This window comes from Oncorhynchus nerka, linkage group LG19 (genome assembly GCF_034236695.1).
Source record: "Oncorhynchus nerka isolate Pitt River linkage group LG19, Oner_Uvic_2.0, whole genome shotgun sequence".
Classification (NCBI taxonomy): Eukaryota; Metazoa; Chordata; class Actinopteri; order Salmoniformes; family Salmonidae; genus Oncorhynchus; species Oncorhynchus nerka.
The window spans coordinates 20093999-20117443 of NC_088414.1; the positions used below are offsets into that span (position 1 = coordinate 20093999).

Here is a 23445-nt window from a genome sequence, read left to right on the forward strand (position 1 = left end):
GAACTTAAAGTGAGTAAATTTCTATCTTTCCACACGTTAGCTGCCTCATTGCCTTTCAATTGAGTCCGGTGGCCTCCAAAGAAAAGGCAGAGGTGGGGAGAGAGCTGGGGGGGGCTGGAAGAAAATCTGGCCCACTGGTTTGGAACTGACACTTAAATCACCACGTCTAAAGTCAGGCCTTGTCTTTAAAATGCCATTTGCAAACATGGCACATTGAGAATGTATTAAATCTGATTTGTGTGGACTATTCTTTATGTTTAACACCCCGCTACATTTGGTTAACATTATCATTGGCCGTATCATGGGGCGGCAGGTAGCCTAGCGGTTAGAGAGGCGAACCAGCAACCGGAGGCTGGCCTGTTCGAATCCCGGGTCAGTTGGGAAAAATCTGGCGGGAAGTGAGCTGGCAACTAGAGGGTTGCTGTATCAAATCCTAGATGCCATTGAGCAAGGCACTTAACCCCTCACAACAACAGCTCCCCAGGTATCCAGTGTGGTAGCACCCGCACCTCTCCAAAACCTGTGTATGTGTGTATTTCAGGGGGGTTGGAAGCGGAAGTAACATTTTGGTTGAATCTTGTGTGCAATTGACCAATAAAGAAAATCTTAACCTTTGTCTACAGTATCTACCAACAGCTTTGCCCAAAAGGTAACACTAGTAACAAGCACAAACTATAAGACAACAACTAAATCAGAGACAAATAGATTGACAGAGAGCTCTATAATAGGTCAGACCCAACCATCTGACCAAGGGGCGAGAAGGTTGCATGACAAATCTAACCCTCCGTGCTTGAAAAGACACCTACACACCATCCAACGCATCCTTCCCCCTAGGCAGCTGAGTCACGGGCCGGGTCATTTCCAAACTAACAGAAAACAAGTTTCATTTCCTCTGTGTAGCAACACCGTCTGTTCCGCTACCACCTCTTTAGTCAATACCATCAAAGGGGCTCGGGGTTTACCACACAACATCGTGGTCCTTCACTCCTACGGGGCTACTGGGCCAGGGGAAGTCCAGCCAAAGCCATGGACTATCATTTAGACAAGAGGGGATGTTTTAATGACTGCTGACGAGTGTCACACTGCCCCAGGGACCCGGCCCCTGACCGGTAAACTGACAGCACAGAGGATATTGGGTTGTGTTTCAGGACAAATAGCTTGCCTTTTCAAGTTAAATAGCTTCACGTTATTTATACAAGTTCAATCAGATCAGGAAAGCAGCTACAACGTGTTATCGATACGGCAAATGATAGATCTGTTACATAGGGTTTAAACTTCCAAGAGTTGAAATGCTTGTCCTTAAATTTGCAAGGGTGTTCAAAAATAAAAATGCATCATCAAAATTCCATCATTCATAGAAACTTTAATCCCCTGGTTGCTCCTAATCCAGTAAAACTGTCTAGAAGAACAACGTCAAATGTGAGCAGATAAAGACAATGTAGCCTAGTGGTGTAGCTAAAGCCTAACCTCTGGTGTAAATGGGAGAGAATCCAGCTAGTGGGAATAGCCACAGTGCAACCTGACCCTGGCTACCTTATCTCAGAAGGAACATATGAGCGACCATTTGGACATTTCCTAATCTGTGTGTGGGGAGAGTGGAGCCATTGTGTTTCCAGGTGGGCGGAGAGGCATTGTGAATGGAGGGAGTCTGCTCCGGCCTTGGGGGGGTAACTGGACTCCTAGGAGGCAGATGCCCAGTTGAGAACTAGAAGGTTGAGATGACCTTTTCAATATCTCCTCACGGACAGTCATGTTTGGGTGCATATGTTGATAAGAGGTGAATAATGATAAAGTACATTGATGTAGTATTACCATCTGGGTTGTACATTCAATTTACAGTAAGGTTTCTTCGAAGCCTGAAATGGTTTTAAATTGACACATTAAAAGTAAAATGTTTAAAGTACTTGGAAAATGTGTATTATCTCATATAATCTCATACGGGAGCAGAAACTGAGCAAATGAGTGAATTATTACAGTCTGTTCAATTTGAAATGGATCATAACAGGCCCTGAGTAATGTATTCAAATCCCTTTATCACTTGTATCTCCTCCACCATAAATATTTCATAGCATTTAATTCCATTGATAAATTCATTGTGAAAGTAAATGGGACTAAAACCATGAATTAAATCAATTACACAATACTGTCATACTACACATCGCTATGCTATTGAGTCGTTTCTTTTCAGGATGAATTTCTCCACAGGGCGAGCGTCGGAGAGAGAAAAGCCTGCGTTACAGTTCTGCCCCTGTCCCGCCAATCCAAAAGCGGGGGACCCCTCGCCTCCCTGACACCCCGTCCATTGGGACGCTCATCTGTCTGCCCGCCTTTGTACTTTACTGTTACTGGTGACATTCTGGTGTCACGGTGAAATGGGTCCCTCCCACGTTGCAGCCTGCGGCGGCGCAACCAGAAACAATGGTCCCCCAAGAGCCGGGGGGACCCAGGAGGCCCAGCTGGGCGCGCTGCCCTAACCCTTCCCCCGGCTCCCATGAAATCGGGAATTATGCGAGCCGTTTCTGATGACAAGTCAGTGTCTGTGTGTCCCAGGCTCTTCCCAGGCTCGGCAAGGTTTAGGGTGAGAAGAGACAACAAGGAGGGATGAGGTTTGAGTCGTCAAGGGTGACCTTTGTGTACAGCCTTGACCTCTGACCCCTGAAGAGATCAAACTATCTCTGTCTCACTGTGGGCTCAGGGTTTGGTTCATCTGTGCTGGTGCCAATATAAGAGATTGGGGGGGGGCTGTTCTTAACTTTATCTCAATAGACTCTCTAATCTAGGGTTGCAAAATTCCAGTAACTTTCCCCAAATCCCCGGGTTTTCCAGAAATCCTGGTTGGAGGATTCATGGAATTTAGGAGGGAATAAGCAGGAAATCTGTGAATCCCCTAACCGGGATTTCAGGAAAAACTTTTTGGGAAAGTTATTTCACAACTCTACTCCTATCAGCTATTGCTTTGTACATATTACAACACAATAATATATACTGTAAAAAAGAAAATGTGAAACAGGGAGAATCTATAAACTACCAGGCAGGTTGACTATGGAGAGAAATGTTGAATATGAGTAGGAGGACAAAGGATGTGATAGATACTGTATGGTCAATGACATGGATTAGCTGACACTATGTGAACCTAGGTCCAGTGTATCCATCCTGATACTCTTGAGAAGTTTGCTGTTGTGATTCAGACAGCAGGAGGTGAGATGAACAACCTGCTGAATCTGGCACTGGGATGAATGGTGACATGTTAGGGGCCATAATTGTCCTGATTGATTCCTCAGCCTGCTCATGCATGCAGAAGATCTTACCTTGGGATTTTCCAGTATTCCAGACTCATAGCTGTTGAAACAGACAATGAGAAGGTATGTTGGTGAACACATTCATTCCCTTTGTCATTCTACAGCAGTGTTTCCCAACTAAGCAAACCTAATTCTACTTTTCAACTAATCATCAAGCCCGTGATAAGTTGAATCAGGCGTCATTGTCCGGGTAGACAACAAAAATGTGTGGCGTTGGGGGTAGTTAAGGACCGGAGTTGGGATGCACTGCTCTACAGGATATAGCTAATGTGGGAGACAAGTGATCAAAAAGGGACAATACCGCCTGAAAGTTACAAACTATTCTTGTCAAAATAAAACATGTATTTTCTTCAACCTTAATTTAACCAGGAAGTATTGTGAGCATCAGTGGTGTTCTTCTCACCTGATGTGCATGAGGTTGGCATCCATGCTCCAGGGTGCTTTAGGGGTGACGGGCACAGGGATGCCATGTTTCTGGGGGTGAGAGAAGAGTCAATGATAACAGTATATTAACACTTCAACTGAGACCGCTCTGAGCAATACATTTTTATCTGCTAAATTCTGAATAGTTAAACCAATCATATCACCTCCAGCTGTTCTTTATCAACTGCAATTGTTGATTTGACTTCAAATCTGGTCATTCCGTTATTTATTTAAGTTCAACGTTGTATAACACAATATAACACAAGATAAAAAATGGTGACTGATGCACACATGGGACTAAAAGGCCATGATCCCCCTCTAGTGGGCAGAGTGGAGAACACCACCTCAATAGACAAACACTGCCAGGCAACATGTTATGAAAAGAACCTATCATTGACTCACTGTCAGTCAACGTTTATGTTTAAATAACATTGGGTGTGCGTGTGAATGCCATTGGTGTGGGTGTGATTCAGTCAATTGGAGTGAAACCCCACCTCTTTGGGTGTGATTCACCCCCTCCCCATTGGGTGTGGGTGTGATTCACATTGGGTGTAAAAAATGTGACTGTGCACACATGGGTGTGAATGACATTGGGTATGCCAGGTGTGAAAAGAACCTATCATTGTGTGAATGACATTGGGTATGGGTGTGGGTGTGAATGACATTGGGTGTGAATGTTTAAATGAACATTGGGAACTTGCAGTTAAAAAAATATATCCCTAACCGTTTTTATTTATTTTAAGCTGCAATATGTAACTTTTTGGGCAAGCCAACAAAATTCACATAGAAATGTGAGTTATATATCTGTCATTCTCAATGAAAGCAAGTCTAAGAAGCAGTAGATATAGCACACATAGAACATATCTATGCTTCCCGTTTTTATGTTTCTTTCTTGCATCTTTTACTATCGGTTTTGTACACCAACTTCAAACTGCTGAAACACAATATTTTGGGTTATGCAACAAAATATTTCACAGCGGTTTAGATGGTACAATGATTCTCTACACTATATTCGCTTGTCACAAACTGAAATTAGGCAAACTATTTGAATTTTAGCAACCAGGAAATGGCAGAGCAAACAAAATTCAAATCACAGTGCAGGTTCTGATCATCATAATGAAAGGGAAAATAACAATTGAACAAAATGCCTAACGTGCGCTGACCACGTTAAGCTCGAGTTTCGTGCTTTGTAAAATAAATGTACACATACACGTTATTCAAATCATTGCACCTGCACGTCTGCATAGCCAGTCGCTAAAATAGAACTTGGTTCTATTTGTGACTGTCACGTCCTGACCATAGAGAGCCCTTATTTTCTTTTACCTTAATATAATGCATCAATAAAATCAATTTAGCCTCAAATAAATAATGAAACATGTTCAATTTGGTTTAAATAATGCAAAAACAAAGTGTTGGAGAAGAAAGTAAAAGTGCAATATGTGCCATGCAAAAAAGCTCATATTTAAGTTCCTTGCTCAGAACATGAGAACATATGAAAGCTGGTGGTTCCTTCCCAGGTAAGAAGTTTTAGGTTGTAGGTTGTAGTAGTTTTAGGTTGTAGTTATTATAGGACTCTACAGTTGAATTGTGAATTCACATAATTTAATCATTTAAAAAAATCATTTAAACCATTTAAAAATGGCAGTTTAAACTTTCAAATGTTTACATAAATCACATCCCTAATGTATATGAAGAGATCCTATCACACACTCACTGCCAGGCAACATGTTATGAAGTGATCCTATCATGTGGAAGTGTTACCTCGGCATACTCCATCAGATCCTTCCTCCCAACGAAGCGATTGTAGAACTCAGGGATCCTCCATGGAGCAATAATCTGAGCGGGAGAGAGAGGAGCGAGGGTTACGCATGTCATTTGTATGGTGCATTATCTGAAGTAAATGTTGGATGATGGGACAGTCGTGTTGTGTAGTTACAGGTGTTCATGCAGAGGAGCTGGGGAAGACCGAACTGACCTGAACCTCAGGGTAGAGGGCATAGCAGGTGAGCTCGAATCGGATCTGATCGTTGCCCTGAAAGTCACAGTTAACCATTCAGACACAAAACACTAGTAACATGTCCAGAAAGAAATCTAAAAACTACTAGCAAAGATAGAGAGATAATCAAGCAGGTGATTTCTCACTCACCTAAGACAAGTTAAGGTTCAAATCACTTCCAATGGTAGTTGAAAAAGCATGTAAACTGACAAACTTCCAGTGAGTGACTTCTTGCAGTTACTGTTGGTTGAAGGCTCAATTCAGTGGCATTTGTCTCCATCTACAGTTGGAGCAGGGACACTACATCTCCCCACAGTATCGTTACACTTGTGGCTGACTAATGAATGCCATTGTGGTAGCTGAGGGCTATTTGAATGTGACCTTCCCACTCACTCCAAAAGCTAATTGGGAAAACATTCAGATTTCAACAAAACAGACAAACATCTCAAATGAACCTTGACAGATGTTAACAATTTGCTAATGGCTCCACCTAGCCCTCCGGGTTCTTCTCGGCTCTCCCCTTGCAGATTTACCCCTCACCTTTCCCGTGGCACCGTGGGAGACGTACTGGGCGCCCTCCTGCCGTGCGATCTGGATCTGGCGGCGGGCAATGCAGGGCCGGGCCACTGAAGTGCCCAGCAGGTAGCGGTCCTCGTAGATGGCGCTGGCCTGGACCGACGGCCAGATGAACTCTTCCACAAACTCTGCCCTCAGGTCCTCGATGAACACCTATACATGGAGGGAGGTTACACTTGAACTATTCGGCGTAAAGCTTACGTCAACAATATTTCACTAAATGCTCCTTTGACAATCTTAATACACGAGCGCAGTCAGTTGAGTTCACCTGCAATGGCTTTGCGTTGACAAAATTTTGCTTACAAATCTTAACTCGCAAGGCAGAAAGAGCGCAGACCTCTGCCAGTGTTAGCTGCTAAGAAGACGACAACCCAGACCTCATATCCTCACGTATCTTTGATAACAATCAAGATACGATTTGCCTGCTCAATCATTTCCCGTAACTCTGTGACCCAGATGTCAGGACACATAATTCTAGACCTCAAGAACTGACAAGCCAACCTTGAACTGGCTCATCACCATGTACTCAAAGTAGCAAATGTACCACTGTTCTCATTGTTCAATTGAAAGTTGTATCAGTTTCATATCAACCAAGGTCTAATTGTATTTTTATTTTTGCATACATACAGTACCGTGAAATTATTTGCCCCATTTTTAATTTTCTATACTTTTGCATATTTTTTTATACTGAATGTTAACAGATCTTCAACCAAAACCTAATATTAGATCAACGAGTGAACAAATAACACAATGACACACTTATTTCATAAACAAGTTCAGCAACACCCAATGTCCCTGTGTGAACAAGTAATTTTGGCTCACTTCCATGCAGAACTGATGTAAATCAACGACATTTGTGGTTTTTCAAGTCCTGCCACAACATATCAATTGGGATTAAGACTTGCCTTTGACTAGGCCATTCCAAAACTTAAAATGTGTTGCTTTTTTGCCATTTTCATTTAGACTTGAGCGTTTTGGATCATTGTCTTGCTGCATGACCCAGCTGCGCTTCAGCTTCATCTTACAGATGGATGGCCTGACATTCTCCTGTGGAATTCTCTGATACAGAGCAGAATTCATGGCTCCTTCTATTAAGGCAAGTCGTCCAGTTCCTGAGGCAGCCCCATCACACTACCATCATTATAATTGACTGTTGGTATGAGGTTCTTACTATGGACTGCAGTGTTTGGTTAGCGCCAGACATAATGGGACCCGTCGTCAAAACAGTTATACTTTTGAATCATCTGTCCGTAGAACAGAGTCTTGATGTTCCTCCAGGTGCTATTTGGCAAACTTGAGGCAACTTTTTGGACGACACGGTTCCCATTATTCCTGGCGAAAACCAAACACTGCATTCCACAGTACGAACCTCGTACCAACGGTCCAGACCTAATCCCAATTGAGATGTGGCAGGACTTGAAAAGAGCAGTTCATGGTTTAAAACTCAAATGTCGCAGAGTTAAAGCAGTTCTGCATCCAAGACTGGGCCAAAATTCCTCCACAGCAATGTGAGAAGACTGATCAACAACTACAGGAAGCATTTGGTTGCAGTAAATGCAGCTAAAAGGTGGCATAACCAGTTATTGAGTGTAAGGGGGAAATTACTTTTTCACACAGGGGAATTGAGTATGGCATAACTTTATTAATGAAATAATATATTTGTTATTTGTAATTTCAGGTTCCTTTTATCTGACAACATTCAGTATCAAAAATATGCACAAAAAAGAAGAGAATCAGAAAAGGGCAAATACTTTGACGGCACTGTATGTAATTCAGAATGACTCATCTTGAGACTCAAGAAGAAGGATTTGCTCCTATTAGCCATGTTTTGTTGTTGTTGCCACCATGCTTTTGGCCTTGGCTTTGTAGCCTCTGGTACTATTAGCCTATGCATTTCTTGTTTATAATGTTTGTGTATTTGTATTGTATCCGCGAGAGATTCTACTGCACTGTTACTTCAACCAGATCCTGGAACTCCTCTTTAACCTTCTCTACAGTGTCCTCCACACCACTATGCTACCTTGTCTTGCCAATGTCATGACGCTTAAGACTCCGCTTTTTACCTTCTTTGCTCCAAGACTCTCTGCTTTCTTCTTTGCAGCATCAAAGTCCTCTACTTGTCCAATATTGGCCTGCAAAGAAGAGAGTTTGTTACATCTAATCAACTGGTGCCCAAAATAGTACACTACAGGAGTGTTACAGTGAAAATGTTTCATGTTCCCCAAACTTCATTCGCATGTTTTTTTACGAGAGCACTTGGTCAGAAAATCAGAGTTTTGAATTCTGCCGTACACTCTTTGAATCAGCTATTTTCTCAAAGGAGAAGAGCATGCAAACATTTAAAAACAATATGCTACTTATCCTTCGATCTATAAAATGTCTTGCACAACAAGCAAAATTGGTTTTTGATCACTTTAGACGTTTTGGGATTCCACCCTGTAAAAGTACTTTGCCTGTTGACACGATTGGAGAAGTAGTCCCAATTTCACAAAAGCATACTTTTCCCCCACTTTCCCTCTTCTTGCTGCTTCTCCTCAATTACCTTGGACCTTTTTCAAAAAGGAGGCCAGAGAGGACGGAGGAGAGAGGATTCAGGAGTTGAGCAAATTTAATTGAAAAAAAGGCCTGTGTCTTCTTTCCAGGTCCTTCTCGCCAGGGACCAAAGCCATTGATTGTCACAGATTGGCTGCTGAAGTCCCGTCGCCCACCATTTTAACATTCAGGTCACATCTATGACATGATAACACTGACATACTTCCACACAGTCTAGCAGTGCACTGCTGCTCCAGGAATATCATGGAGAGATTTCTGCTGAGATGGTTAATCAACAATGTCTTTTTCCTTTTGACCGGTAACACAAACTAAGACTTAAACTAAGACTTAACAAAACCCAGCTCAGACAGGAAAATCAGGTGCGGAGTGAGCCGGAAACCTCAGGATTTCTGGCATTAACTTACAGTGCCTTCAGAAAGTATTCAGACCTCTTGACTTTTTCCACATTTTGTTACGTAACAGCCTTAATCTAAAATGGATTATATACATTTTTAAATCCTCTGCAATCTATACACAACACCCCATAATGACAAAGCAAAAACAGAAATACCTTATTTACTAGGGATGCATGATGTATATCGGTGACCATATCAGAATCGGACCATATTAGCTAAAAATGCCAACAACGGCCCGATGTCTAGTTTAATGTGCAAAACCGATGTCAAAGCTGACGTGTATACCTATATAAAATGTAGGTACATGACGTAATGACGCCACGTAAAATGTTGCACAACACAGCATTCCTAACCTAGCCCATAATGTCTGCTGTGTGGATCGCGCAGTCATTTCAAAGAGTAAGAACATTTCAGCGAGACAACGCCAAGATAATGGAATTCATTGCCCTTGACAATCAACCATTCACTGTCGTGGGCGATGTTGGCTTTCACCGACTGGTCGAGCACCGGTACACGTTACCCTACCGGAGTTACACAGTAATAGCGTCACTGCTATTAGCTTCACGACATACTATGGAACGCCGTTTGGGTCTTTGGGTGTCAAAAAAGATACATGTCAAATAACACTATTTGACGAGACAAATAAAACCTTTTTGACATGTTAAATAAGCTTTTAAATTTGACACGTCAAATAACACAGTTCTATTATAGAATGTTGTGTGTTCTGAATTTGCACATGCAAGCCAAGCGACACCACTACTATCAGTACCACTGTCAAAGCAGACAAATAATGTCTGCAAACAAGTAAACACCGGCCAAGAACGATGTGTTTATAACACCGCGTTGGTAATAAAGCATAATTTGTTTGACTGCAACTTCTAATGTTAAACAAGGTTGGAATGTGAAGCAATGAAATGGGGTATAAGTCTACTCATTGACACCCACAGAACACGACTGTATATCGGATATTGCTATTCGCCAAAAAATGTCATATCGGTGCATCACTATTATTTACATAAGTATTCGGACCCTTTGCTATGAGACTCGCAATTGAGCTCAGGTGCATTCTGTTTCCATTGATCATCCTTGAGATGTTTCTACAACTTGGGAGTCCACCTGTGGTAAATTCAATTAATTGGACATGATTTGGAAAGGCACACACCCGTGTATATAAGGTCCCAGAGTTGACAGTGCATGTCAGAGCAAAAATCAAGCCACGAGGTTGAAGGAATTGTCTTTAGAGCTCCAAGACAATATTGTGTCGAGGCACAGATCTGGGGAAGGGTACCAAAACATTTCTGCAGCGTTGAAGGTCCCCAAGAACACAGTGGCCGCCATCATTCTTAAATGGAAGAAGTTTGGAACCACCAAGACTGTTCCTAGAGCTGGCAGATGGAAGCCACTCCTCAGTAAAAGACATATGACAGTCCGCTTGGAGTTGGCCAAAAGGCACCTAAAGGACTCTGACCATGAGAAACGAGATTATCTGGTCTGATGAAACAAAGATTGAACTCGTTGGCCTGAATGCCAAGCGTCACGTCTGGAGTAAACCAAAAACCATTCCTACGGTGAAGCATTGGTGGGAGCATCATGCTGTGGGGATGTTTTTCAGAGGCAGGGACTGGGAGACACGTCAGGATTGAGGCAAAGATGAACAGAGCAGAGAGATCCTTGATAAAAAACCTGGTCCAGAGAGCTCAGGACCTCAAGACAGGGGTGAATGTTCACCTTCCAACAGAACAACGACCCTAAGCACACAGCCAAGACAACGCAGGAGTGGCTTTGGGACAAGGCTCCTTGAGTGGCCCAGCCAGAGACCAGACTTGAACCCGATCAAACATCTCTGGAGAGACCTGAAAATAGCTGTGCAGCAACGCTTCCCATCCAACCTGACAGAGCTTGAGAGGATCTGCAGAGAAGAATGGGAGAAACTCCCCAAATACAGGTGTTCCAATCTTGTAGGGTCATACCCAAGAAGACTCGAGGCTGTAATCGCTGCCAAAGGTGCTTTAACAAAGTACTGAGTAAAGGGTCTGAATACTTACGTAAATGTGATAGGTATTATAAATGTACAACATTTTCTGTTTTTGCTTTGTCATTATGGGGTAATGTGTATAGATTGATGAGTGAAAAATAACTTTCATCCATGTTAGAATAAGGTTGAAACAAAACATGTAAAAAGGTCAAGGGGTCTGAATACTGCCGTTGTGCCTCTGAGCAAGGCACTTCACCCCCCCTGCAATAAATGGACAATAAAGTACATCTCTCAGCTTAGTCTGAAATGGTGCTGCACTGCAGCTGACCCATAGCTTTCAGGCCCTTAGTGTGTGCCGGGTTGTGAGCATAAAGCCATCTGTTCTCTGCAAGTTCATGGACAATAAAGTACATCTCTCAAAAAAAAAAATACAAGCCATTGTTCCACATAACTGAGGTAGCTGTGCCTGTCTTTGTCTGCCTCTGTGGAATTCTGAATGGTGGCTTGGCAGAGGTTTTTCTATAACAACCTAACATGAGCAGACAGGGATTTCAACAAGAAAAACAGGTTGCCGATTGGGACAGTGCCTTCCTGCCCACCCAAAACCAACAGGCGGTGCCATAGCCCTTCGGCATACCCACCCTTTTCTCTAGCCAGACAATGAATAAACAGTTACACAATAAAGAAATTTGCATTGTGGTCAATTCTGAACTGGCCTAGGGGCAAAAAGTTAATCTAGACTGCTATTCACCAGCATTATGCAGCCAGAGAGCACTTTTGTGGGTGGGTGGGGGGGGGTTAACTCACTGCTATGGTGAATGAATCCCTTCTTTACAAATATCTAATACTGCATGAAATGAACATTCACTGGGGTTTCTGCTGCACAAGTGAAATATTTAGGCTCTAATAGGTTGACCTACAATAAAGGAGAGCACCAACTGGATGGCTGTGTGCTGTCCGACCCAAAGTTATATTGGCCCCACATACAGCTACTTGTGTGTGTTCCTTACCAAGTATGTGATGACATCATAGCCTTCTTCCTTCAACCACACCAAGATACAGGAGGTGTCCAGTCCTCCGCTGTAGGCCAGAACCACTGTGCCTTTCGACATGATGATGCAGGTCAAAGGGGGCTGTTGTGTCTGGGGGCAAAAAAATACAAGGAAAATACAGACTTTTTCCATATAGAAAATTAATTAGAGTAATACAATTACGGAAATCTCCAAACATCTTCTATCCTGAACACACTGACGTATTCATAAGGCTGTGACTGGATGCAGGGTGGAAAAGGGATGGATGATGACATCCATCCATTTTCCTGAAAGAATATCGTTATAGAAACTAGTAGCAATCTCCAATCGCATTACAAAGACTATGGTTACAAACACCTTATAAACATTTAATGGAGTACAGGTTCCAAAGGTTCGCGCTCAATAAATGGACACATGTAAACCACGCATGTTATACTATTAAGTATTCTACTGTTATTCAACACCTGTTGTTAAGAAGCATGTGGCAAATAACATCTGCTTATTGGCTACCTAGTTGGCTGGCTAGCTAACACGCTTCACTGAAACACCAACTGTTGCATTCGAATCAGTAGTTAGTTAGCTACCATGGACTCATTAATCAGCAGCAATCACGCACGATGTGGATGTTATCCCGTCTGATGTTTTGATAGCAAGCCAAGTGTATAATATTTAAATATTTAAAATATAGGTGACGCCATTTTACAATGATATATGTATTTACCGTTCTTAAAGCTTGACTGGGCGAAATGAAGTCCTCTCTCCAGTCCAGTCACCACGATGTGCAAATGTATTGGGCAGTGGGCAAGGTTTTGTATACAGCTGCAGCCTTTCACTAATAGTATCGCCATCTACTGGCCGTGGTTTATCTCTACCACATACTGTAAATGTAAACTCCTTTCTTTCCTCAATCCCTTTCCTTTCCTCCTTTTCGCTCTACTGGCGGTTGTTAACCCCTACCACATACAAGTGAACAACTTCATTTTATTTCCTAGATTCCTTTCTGCATTTCTTTGCTCCCTTTCCTAGCTCCTTTTATTTTCTTCCTTTCCTGTCTACTGGTTGTGGTTAATTCCTACCACATACATGCAAACTCCTTTTCTTTCCTAGATTCCTTTCCTCACTCCCTTTCATTTAATATCCAAGCTCCCTTTCTTATCCTCCTTTACTAGCTTCATTTCATAATTTCCTTTCATTCCCTTACCTCCCTTCCTCATGTCCTTCCTAGTTTATTATTTTAGAGGAAAAAAAATAAGGAAGCAAGGAAAGGAAACTAGGATAGGTGGAAATGATGTAGGAAAGGAGATAAGGAAAGTGAGATAGGGATGGAGGAGAGGAAAGGGTGGTAGGAAAGGAAGCTAGGAAAGGAAAAGTTCACATGTATGTGGTAGGGATTAACCACAGCCAGTAGAGGAAAGGAAGTTAGGAAAAGAGGAAAGGAAGCAAGGAAAGGATGAAAGGAATATAGGAAAGTAGGAGTTCACATGTATGTGGTAAGGATTAACCACAGCCAGATGATGGCAATAGTATTGGTTTTAGGTTTTAGTGACAGGTTAGTTTTACTCACAGGCTGCAGCAGGGCCACAGTAATTGCAAAATTTGGGAACACCAACAGCCAATCAAAACTTGACTACCTTTGGAGGGGGTGTATGGAATGGGTGTGATGAGTCAGAAAATCTGCTGTCTCAGCCACTGCCTGTCACAAAGGGAGTACCCCAAGGCTCAATCCTAGGCCCCACGCTCTTCTCAATTTACATCAACAACATATCTCAGGCAGTAGGAAGCTCTCATCCATTTATATGCAGGTGATACAGTTTTATACTCAGCTGGCCCCTCCCCGGGTTTTGAGTTAAATGCTCACAACAAGGCTTTCTTTGTGTCCAACAAGCTTTCTCTACCCTTAACCTTGTTCTGAACAACTCCAAAACAAAGGTCATGTGGTTTGGTAAGAAGAACGCCCCTCTCCCCACAGGTGTGATTACTACCTCTGAGGGTTTAGAGCTTGAGGTAGTCACCTCATACAAGTACTTGGGAGTATGGCTAGACGGTACACTGTCTTTCCCTCAGCACAAATCAAAGCTGCAGGCTAAAGTAAAATCTAGACTTGGTTTCCTCTATCGTAATCGCTCCTCTTTCACCCCAGCTGCCAAACTAACCCTGATTCAGATGACCATACTATCCATGCTAGATTACGGAGATGTAATTTATAGATTGCCGGGTAAGGGTGCTCTAGAGCCATCAGATTTGCCACCAATGCTCCTTATAGGACACATCACTGCCCTCTATACTCCTCTGTAAACTGGTCATCTTTGTATACCTGTTGCAAGACCCACCAGTTGATGCTTATTTATAAAACCCTCTTAGGCCCCACTCCCCCCTATCTGAGATATCTACTGCAGCCCTCATCCTCCACATACAACACCGTTCTGACAGTCACATTATATTAAAGGTCCCCAAAGCACACACATCCCTGGGTGGCTCGTCTTTTCAGTTCGCTGCAGCTAGCGACTGCAACAATCACTCAAACTGGACATCTCTTCATTCAAAGACTCATTCATTGACTCTTACTGACAGCTGTGGCTGCTTTGTTGTCTCTACCTTCTAGCCCTTTGTGCTGTTGTCTGTGCCCAATGACTTGATCCATGTTTTGTGTCGCTACCATGTTGTTATCATACAGTGTTGTCATGTGTTGCTGCCTTGGTATGTTATTTTCTTAGGTCTCTCTTGTCGTGATATGTGTTTTGTCCTATATTTATATATTTTTTTAATCCCAGCCTCTGTCCCCGCAGGAGGCCTTCGCCTTTTTGGTAGGCCATCCCTGTAAATAAGAATTTGTTCTTAACTGACTTACCTAGTTAAATAAAGGTTAAATAAAAATAAGAGTCAGAAGGGGAAGATCGGCCCCTGGTTGTGAGTTTAGCCAAAGATTAAAACAGTAAGAATGATTTTTTTTTAAACTCAATATAAAAATACCCATTTTGAGATCAAGCAGATGCTTTTTTGTAATTTTCCATGAACTCAGAAAAACAATAAAAAATACTATATAAACTTCTGAAAATCAATAAACTCAAGATGTTTATTTCCTTATACAGTATAAAGTAAAAACACTGAACAAAGGAAAAAGTCAGGGTGATTGTTGACTCTTCAGTTCTGCTTGCTTCTTTAGATTGAGGAATATGGCGTTTCACAAATGTCAAACTCCCACTACTGCCCTGTTAAAATACAGTTACTAGTTAGGCATTTGCCCTAGATGTAAAGAACAAAGAGCCCAAAAAAAGAGTTCTGGTGCTAACAATTGTTTCAATATTCAATCAAGCACAACTTCAATCCATCATTTTGAATAGTAGTATACAATGCACACATCCCCCACAACTCATCTCCATATGCAATCCATGAGTCACAGCCATGGGACTGGATGTGTGTAAGGATGAGGCCTGGGACTTCTGAAAAGCAGGGAAGATGGCAACCTACAGAGTGAGGGAGAATCGTATTGTATTCAGTGCCAGAGGTCTCAGTATTGATATGAGCAAGTCACAGATGGTCCAACAAGCAGGAAAAGATTGGCGCCTTCCTTGGCCAGCAAACTGATACACGTACTCACCACTGTTTTTCAGCTATTCACAAAAAACTGTTTCTTTCTGAAAGGTTATGATAACATCCATAAATACATTGTGATATTCATACCTCTCCAACACAGAACCAAATTTTTTTTTCATCCACCCATCACTCATGAATTAGTTACTTTGCACTTTGACAGTTTATTCAAAATCTGACTTTTTCCTTGCCACCAAAATAAAGGGGACATAAATAGGTGTATAAAATAATCCAGTACCGACCATATTGACCTCATAAAAACAAACAGCAGCTGGAAAACAAAATGTGAAAAAAGAAAAGGAGGAGACAGAACGGTGGAGGGAGAGGTTGCTGTGGATGGTCAGAAAAATGACGAGTAACCTGGGGGTCCTTGTGTGTCCTGGGGTCAGTGGTGTTTGTGCATCTCCCTCTCCCTACCACTCCTTCTTCTTCTCGTCCATGGACACCCCGCCGGGCCCCAGTGCCACGACTAACAGCAGCCCTCCGATGACGGACGTGGTCTGGAAGAAATCGTACTTGAGGAAGTCATGCATAGGCTTGTAGGCGGGCACCGTCCAAAAGGCGTTGAAGTAGACGTTGATGGCCAGCAGCCATATTACCAGGGTCAGGGCGGCCAGCTTGGTCTTGAAGCCAATGGCCACCAGGATGATGAGAGCCGTGCCCACCATGTTCTGGAGGATCTGGGGGAGTGGAGAGGGACACATGGGTCAGGAGTCAGACTGAACCACCAATAATACAGTACAACCAGTGCAACAGATCCTGTCTAATGGAATGCAGCACTTAGGCCGTCAAATTTCTAAATACCATACAATACAAAAATGATTGCTTATAATCTTAACAAAAACTATCAACACCCCACATGCATCAAAGCTAGGACCGAGAGACTGAAAAACAGCTTCTCAGACTGTTAAATAGCCATCACTAGCCAGCTACCACCCGGCTACTCAACCCTGCACCTTTGAGGCTGCTGCCATATATACATAGACATGGAATCACTGGTAACTTTAATAATATTTACATACTGTACTGCTTTACTCATCTCATATACTGTATTCTATTCTACTGTGTTTTAGTCAATGCCACTCCCACATTGCTCGTCCTAATATATATTTCTTAATTTATATATTTCTTAATTTATATATTTCTTAATTTATATATTTTTCTTTAGATGTGTATATTGTTGTGAACTGTTAGATACTACTGCACTGTCGGAGCTAGGAACCCAAGCATTTCTCTACACCGGCAATAACATCTGCTAAATATGTGTATGTGACCAATAGAATTTGATTTGACACAAACTCAGCTTGATCTCCACATATGTCCATGAGAAAATGCATTACACAGGTTATTCTCCTCCGGCTTTAGTCCCTGCTGAGTGGTACCATAGAGGCAGGGTGGTGGCCTACTCACCGAGAAGAAGCTGGGGTCAAAGTGCAGCAGGGTCATGAACATGAGCACCAACAGGACTCTCCCTCCCAGCTGCATGTACTGCTTCGGTGAGCTCTCCCCCATGGAGGGGACGCCAGCGAACATGCTCTTCCCTTCTGAACGCGACTCTGCTAGTAACAGCAGGAGTCCACCGCCAAGAGCAAGGTTCCTGATAGAGGAATGGGGGGGAGAGACATTGTGTAGGAGAGGGGAAATAAGACCAATACTTAGTTCAACGCAGTGCTGCAGTACTCGAGTCTGACTCGAGTCCAGATTTTCATGACTTGTGACTCGCCTTCTTGTGACTTGTATTTGCACTTGGACTGGATAGGCTACTATGATAAGCAGAATATTAGCAGCACTGGATGTGCTCAGCAACGAGGGTGCTGTTCTCTCGCAGTGGGAAGGACTCGCCACACCGGCACGCAGCCTACATCAGCTGGTGAGCTGCGGGAGCGCAAGCGATGATTGTGGGAAGGCAGACTCCGCTCCGATCATTGGCTACACATCATGCAAGTGACTCTCTTGCTTCCTCGTAACCACCAGTCACCAGTCTACTATTTAGCTTTGCCTGGTTAAGAAACACAAACTGCTTTACAAAATTGAAAACACTAGTATTGAGTTGAATAGTAAAACTGTTTGTCTCTCTCTGGCCTTGATAGTAAAACTGTTTGTCTCTCTCTGGCCTTGAGTATAGAAAAGTAGCCCATCTTTGAACGTGTTGCCTCGTCATACCCTTCCACTGTCCCCCTTCATCCCATAGCCACATTCTGATAAGCATCCCTTCAGTTTTCATTTTGCAAGAAAAAAATTCTACACTATCAGTGGGCAATTAAAAGAAAAGTAGCTGAAAGCCTGACTTACCATAAATGTATGTAGTAAATAAGTAGTGAAACAAGTCCAGAGTAGAACTTGTGAGCTAGTGATGAATAGTTAAAAAAAAATTATGAGAGAGTGGTCAAATGGTGGCTACTAGACACAATTGAATAAGTCCTATTATAAATTGATGGCCTCGTGACTCGACCATTGGTGACTCGACTCTGACTCGTGCATAGGGGACTTGTGACTCAACCTCAAGGTTTAGTGACTCAACTACAACACTGGTTCAATGTATGGGGGTATAAAATGAGTGGGACGGACGGACAGACAGTGGAAAACGTACCTATGGTTTAAAGACACTTAAACAACTAATATAATTGGTCATGTACAAGAGACTAAAGTCAATTGCATATTTCAATTTAATATGTAAAAATATTATTCATCAACTTATTGGAAGAGACCTACCTCATCAGAAATTTTATATCCCATAAAATACTGTATGCAACCGTCTGGAAAAAACAAGTAAAAGAAATTCATCATGAAATATTACATAGCCCGAAATTCATGAACATAGCCAGTGACCGTGTTGTCAGCCATTTGAAATGTCAGCCCAAAATCACAGAAAGGTGCATGAAATACAATGCCAATAATGTGATATTTCCTCACCTGTAGAGCTATGACTCCAAATAATCCAAAGCAGGCATACTGTACAAAATTTCTACTGAGGATAAGGACACAGCCACCTGTTGCAGTGAAAAAAAAAAAAGAGACAGAAGGTTAGGATTGTAGAAACTCGTTCAATTGAACCACACAACTGTACCCCATCTTCCACAAAAAGGGTGGCATTCCCACTTAATACAACTCCTGTATCTTTCCCCAGCTTTCAAAGACAGCATGGGGTCATCATTCTACAGTCTTAGGCCCTCACCACTCAAATGAGTCGATAGTTAATGAATGATCACATCATGGGGGCTTGGGAACGAACCCAGATTGACTTCTGAACAGCTTTTTTTCAATCCATACGTTGGACCCATGCAGATTGCTGTTTGTTTACATTGATGACACTAACAGGCTAATGATCACAGCCTTGCTCACCAAGCTGTCCTGTGAGGTTGAGCAGCACAAAGCAGGTGGCCAGGAAGTAGCCACAGCCCCACGTCGCCTCGATGTAGTCCTTTTGCTCGTTCCACTGGAACCACATACGGATGCCGTCCTCCAGGAAGGTGCTGATTAGACACAGCCGAGCCAGGTGAGGCAGGTACTGCTTCGTCATCCGCAAGAACTGGGAGAGAGAGGGGAAAGGGACATTTAGGCCAACATCTGACATATGGTTACAGCAGACACTAGCATTGACAGTGAAAGAGTGAATGAGGACCTTTAAATAAATCTACTGAAAATCTACAGGAGATTACATGAAAGGTCCTTCCAGAAGAAATTTGGGAGAAGAGACACAGAGTAGGCCAACTGGTAGCATTTCAGCAGGGAAAAAGGTAATATATTTTTTTAACTCCCCTTTTCTCCCCAATTTCGTTCTTGTCTCATCCCTGCAACTCCCCAACGGACTCAGGAGGCGAAGGTCGAGCCATGCGTCCTATGAAACATGACCCGTCAAACCGCGCTTCTTAACACCAGCCCGCTTAACCCAGAAGCCAGACGCACAATGTGTCGGAGGAAACACTGTTCACCTGACGACCGAGGTCAGCCTGCAGGTGCCTGGCCCGCCACAAGGAGTCGCTAGAGCGCAATGAGCCAAGTAAAGACCCCCCCAGCCAAACCCTCCCCTAACGCGGAGCCAATTGTGTGCTGGCCTATGGGACTCCCAATCACACCCGGTTGTGATAAAGCCTGGGATTGAACCCAGGTCTGTAGTGACACCTCTAGTACTGCGATGCAGTGCCTTAGACCGCTGCGCCACTCGGGAGGCCCTAGAAGATGGTATATTTACTGACAAGTTGGACCAATACAGGCATTCAGAAAAGCACCCTGCTTTGTGTCAGTCTCAAAGTACTACATACTAGGTTAGAAACATCTGCAAATACCACAAGGCTCTCCAGAGGGTGGTGCAGTCTGCACAACGCATCACCGGGGGCAAACTACCTGCCCTCCAGGACACCTACAGCACCCGAGGCCAAAAAGATCAAGGACAACCACCCGAGCCACTGCCTGTTCACCCCGCTACAATCCAGAAGGCGAGGTCAGTACAGGTACATCAAAGCTGTGACCGAGAGACTGAAAAACAGGTTCTATCTCAAGGCTATCAGACATCAGAAGCAAAGAGAGGCAGCTGCCTACATAGACTTGAAATCATGGGCCACTTTAATAAATGATTCAATAGTCACTTTAATAATGCTACTTTAATAATGTTTACATATCTTGCATTACTCATCTCATATTTTATTTCATACCGTGTGTGTGAAATCAATCCCTGCTCACTTAGTTAAACTTGAACAAAAACCAACTGCCCTACATTCAATAAACCTCCATATGTTGGCTTCCCTCCAATACTTTGGAACTGATCATTGTCTACCTACCAAAGTACACCATAAGAACAGTAACCATCTCACAACACCTCCCACCATACAGTACACATCAGCACTGCCTGTTTTGAGGTGGCCTATCACAGTTCAACAACTCCCACATGTCATTCATAGAGCACACGAATGGGAGGGCCTAGCAGCCAATCAGAGGACCGAAAAGGTGCTGCTAAAGCCTCAGTCGAGTAGCCTACATTAGATCAGAACGGTTTGCTTACAGCTTATTCGTGAGGAATTTTCAGCACTGTCTTGTTAAAATGTGCCGTTAAAATGTAGGACAGGCCTGTCTTAAGACATGTTTCATGGCACAGCAATTTAAGAGGTGAAATTTCCAGACTATGCTATTTTACAGCAATGCTAAAATGTCAACGGGTGAACTAAATATTTGGTATCAGCTGGGGATTATTGAAAACAGTGTTCAATAAATTAGCAGGCCTATGTTACACCTTTACTTGATGTCTGTCCGGAGAGTATGTAAACTGGGCAAACAGAAAAGTTCACATGGATAGTGGAAGGCTATAGGAGAGGAAATAGCGCAGGTCTTTCCTATCGACTGAAATACAGCACGATTTGACTTCCAGTCCAATCTTCAACCTGGGTAACAGCTCTGTAACCTGAACTATGACTCTTGACACAGTCCCCTTATAGATCCGAATTCCAAGGGGATTGCAATTTCATCCACGGGGCAAAAAGCTAGACTTACCAAAGGGGCATACAATAATTTACAATTTCCTGCCTCTGTCTTGTACATTTCACAACACTCTTCTATTGTGTTCTTACACACACTTCATAAGAGTTGAGTGTGGTGTCTCTGTGAGGAGTGAATTTGTACAGACAGTCAACTTTAGTGTGTGGCTAGCTGAGAGTTCTTAACTCCACCACAACTCCATTGAGAATGAGATGTGAAATAGTACGGTAGCAGACGGTACCGTTAGCTAGCTACATATCGTGGAGTTGAGAATTCTAAGCGACTGTGTGGCCAGAGTTGCATCATTAACTTGTTAACCGGGAATTATGAATCATTGCTTCCAAGTTCACTGGCTAGGTAGCTTGCATGTGAGTTACCTAAATATAAGCAGCTAGGGAAAGCACGGTAATAATATGTGCAGTTGTATTCTGCTGCAGTAATTAGCTACCTACATCATGCTACCTAACGCGTAGGATAATTGGCAAGCTATGTCTTCAAGTTATCTAGCAAATAATACGTGTCGCTAGCTAATTGCGCAAGTCATATTAGCTAGTTAGCAAGATATAAATGAATAACCCACTCGGGCAGCTGTGACTACCTAGCTAGAACCCGCTGTTCCTCTGAATCGGTCTGAAAAGTTAGCAACCTAGCTAGCTAACAACTAACTTTAGCCTGTGAAACAACGAAGTTAGCTACCTGGTCCGCCACATCTTCGGCTCGACTCATAAGCTCCTCCTGCCCCATGTCTAAAGAAACTGAGGCTTAGTGCTTTTAGTCAATAAACTATTAATTAGCTAATACAGAAATCTTCTGCCTCCGATATTTACTTCAGCAAGTCTTGCCGGTCTCAATGAAGAGAAGGCCGCCTCTGCCCCACAATGCTTCACGTTGCTACGATAGCCCCCTGAGCTGCTCTACCGACTGCTGTGTGCCACGTACACTGATCCAGGGGGTTGTCGTCATGCCATGTTTGCGTCATGTAAACACAAGTTGACATAATTAGCTGAGACCATTCCTAATTGACATTAGACAAGATGGCCTACTGTAGTGTATCATGCAGCATCTTCAATGTTACTCAATACTGGCATGTTACGGACTGATTTTTATTTTCATACTCTATGAGGATAAGATCACATTTCACTATTCGTTGCTACTAAATATGGACTATTTTGAATACTGGGGTACTTTTATTATACTGTTTAATGAAATAATTTCTGGAGAAGAGTGAGCTAGTAAGTGGACAGAAAATAATGCATGATATCTTAAATCCCATATTGAAAAATTAACATAATTTTCAACATAATCTCAGAAAAATATTTTTTTAAATGTACCAAACAGGCAGTCAATGCAGTAGAGACAGACACTACACCACCTTTGTTCAACAGTTGCAAAATTCCTTGATAAAGTAAACACTATCAAAGTTCATTGAACTGTTCATGACTCCCGAGTGGCACAGCGGTTTAAGCCACTGCAGTCCCTGGTTTGAATCCAGGCTGCATCACATGTGGTTTAGATTGGGAGTCCCATAGGGCGGCGCAGAATTGGCCCAGTGTAATTTGGGGTAGGCCGTCATTGTTAATAAGTATTTGTTCTTAACTGACTTGCCTGGTTATATAAAAAAACTGGAGTCCAATAAGACTATAGAGAATATCTACAAGTGAATAATTTAGTAAAAGTAAATACTTTTTTACACCTGCAACAAGTAGCCATTACGACGGTTCCTGTTTGCACACCATTCCAGTCGATCTAGGGCCTGAAGCTGAGCTGACCCCATAGGTGTGACTGACCACAAATGGAAGGTGGCTTTCAGAGTCTGTGAAATTGGTCTTGGCAATCCAGACCTGTCTTCGGATGGCTACAGAAGAAGCCATGACCCTTCCAGACAGTTCAGCCTAGGTGGGAGGACAGCTGAAGCGTGAACTGGCCAATGATCTTCAGCTCACTGAGGATAGCCACAAAACTCTGTGCTGAACGATCCTCAGTGTTCTCCAGCAGCAGCCTCCTCTGGTAGTCGGATAGGTAGTGCAGGTAGTTGGCCGTCTTGGCAAGTATGCTAGCAGTCTGGTACATCTTCTCAACTAGAGTCTCAGTGAAACGCAATCGCACAGCTGGGACCAGTGCATCCTTGTTCTCCGTT

General features: G+C 42.9%; 2 protein-coding genes across 2 annotated transcripts in view; both read right to left on the reverse strand.

Moving 5' to 3' along the window:
* ass1 (argininosuccinate synthase 1) overlaps positions 1 to 13058 on the reverse strand; it is a 28100-nt gene extending 15042 nt beyond the window's left edge. Inside the window, exons 1-8 of the mRNA XM_029620455.2 lie at positions 12970 to 13058; positions 12228 to 12359; positions 8358 to 8426; positions 6259 to 6447; positions 5698 to 5754; positions 5484 to 5558; positions 3703 to 3773; positions 3309 to 3339 (exon numbers count right to left, since the gene is read on the reverse strand). Coding sequence (XP_029476315.1) covers positions 3309 to 3339; positions 3703 to 3773; positions 5484 to 5558; positions 5698 to 5754; positions 6259 to 6447; positions 8358 to 8426; positions 12228 to 12329 — 594 coding nt within the window. The 5' untranslated portion in view covers positions 12330 to 12359; positions 12970 to 13058. The remainder of the gene's footprint in view (positions 1 to 3308; positions 3340 to 3702; positions 3774 to 5483; positions 5559 to 5697; positions 5755 to 6258; positions 6448 to 8357; positions 8427 to 12227; positions 12360 to 12969) is intronic.
* Positions 13059 to 15307: 2249 nt separating this feature from the next.
* Positions 15308 to 22172, reverse strand: surf4 (surfeit 4). Its single transcript, XM_029620456.2, has 6 exons — positions 22005 to 22172; positions 19182 to 19368; positions 18753 to 18829; positions 18552 to 18595; positions 17250 to 17436; positions 15308 to 16519 (listed from the first exon to the last, which is right to left on the reverse strand). Exons 1-6 carry the CDS (start codon positions 22050 to 22052, stop codon positions 16253 to 16255), a joined length of 810 nt encoding a protein of 269 aa, XP_029476316.1. The 5' UTR covers positions 22053 to 22172; the 3' UTR covers positions 15308 to 16252.
* Between the last annotated feature and the right edge of the window lie 1273 nt (positions 22173 to 23445).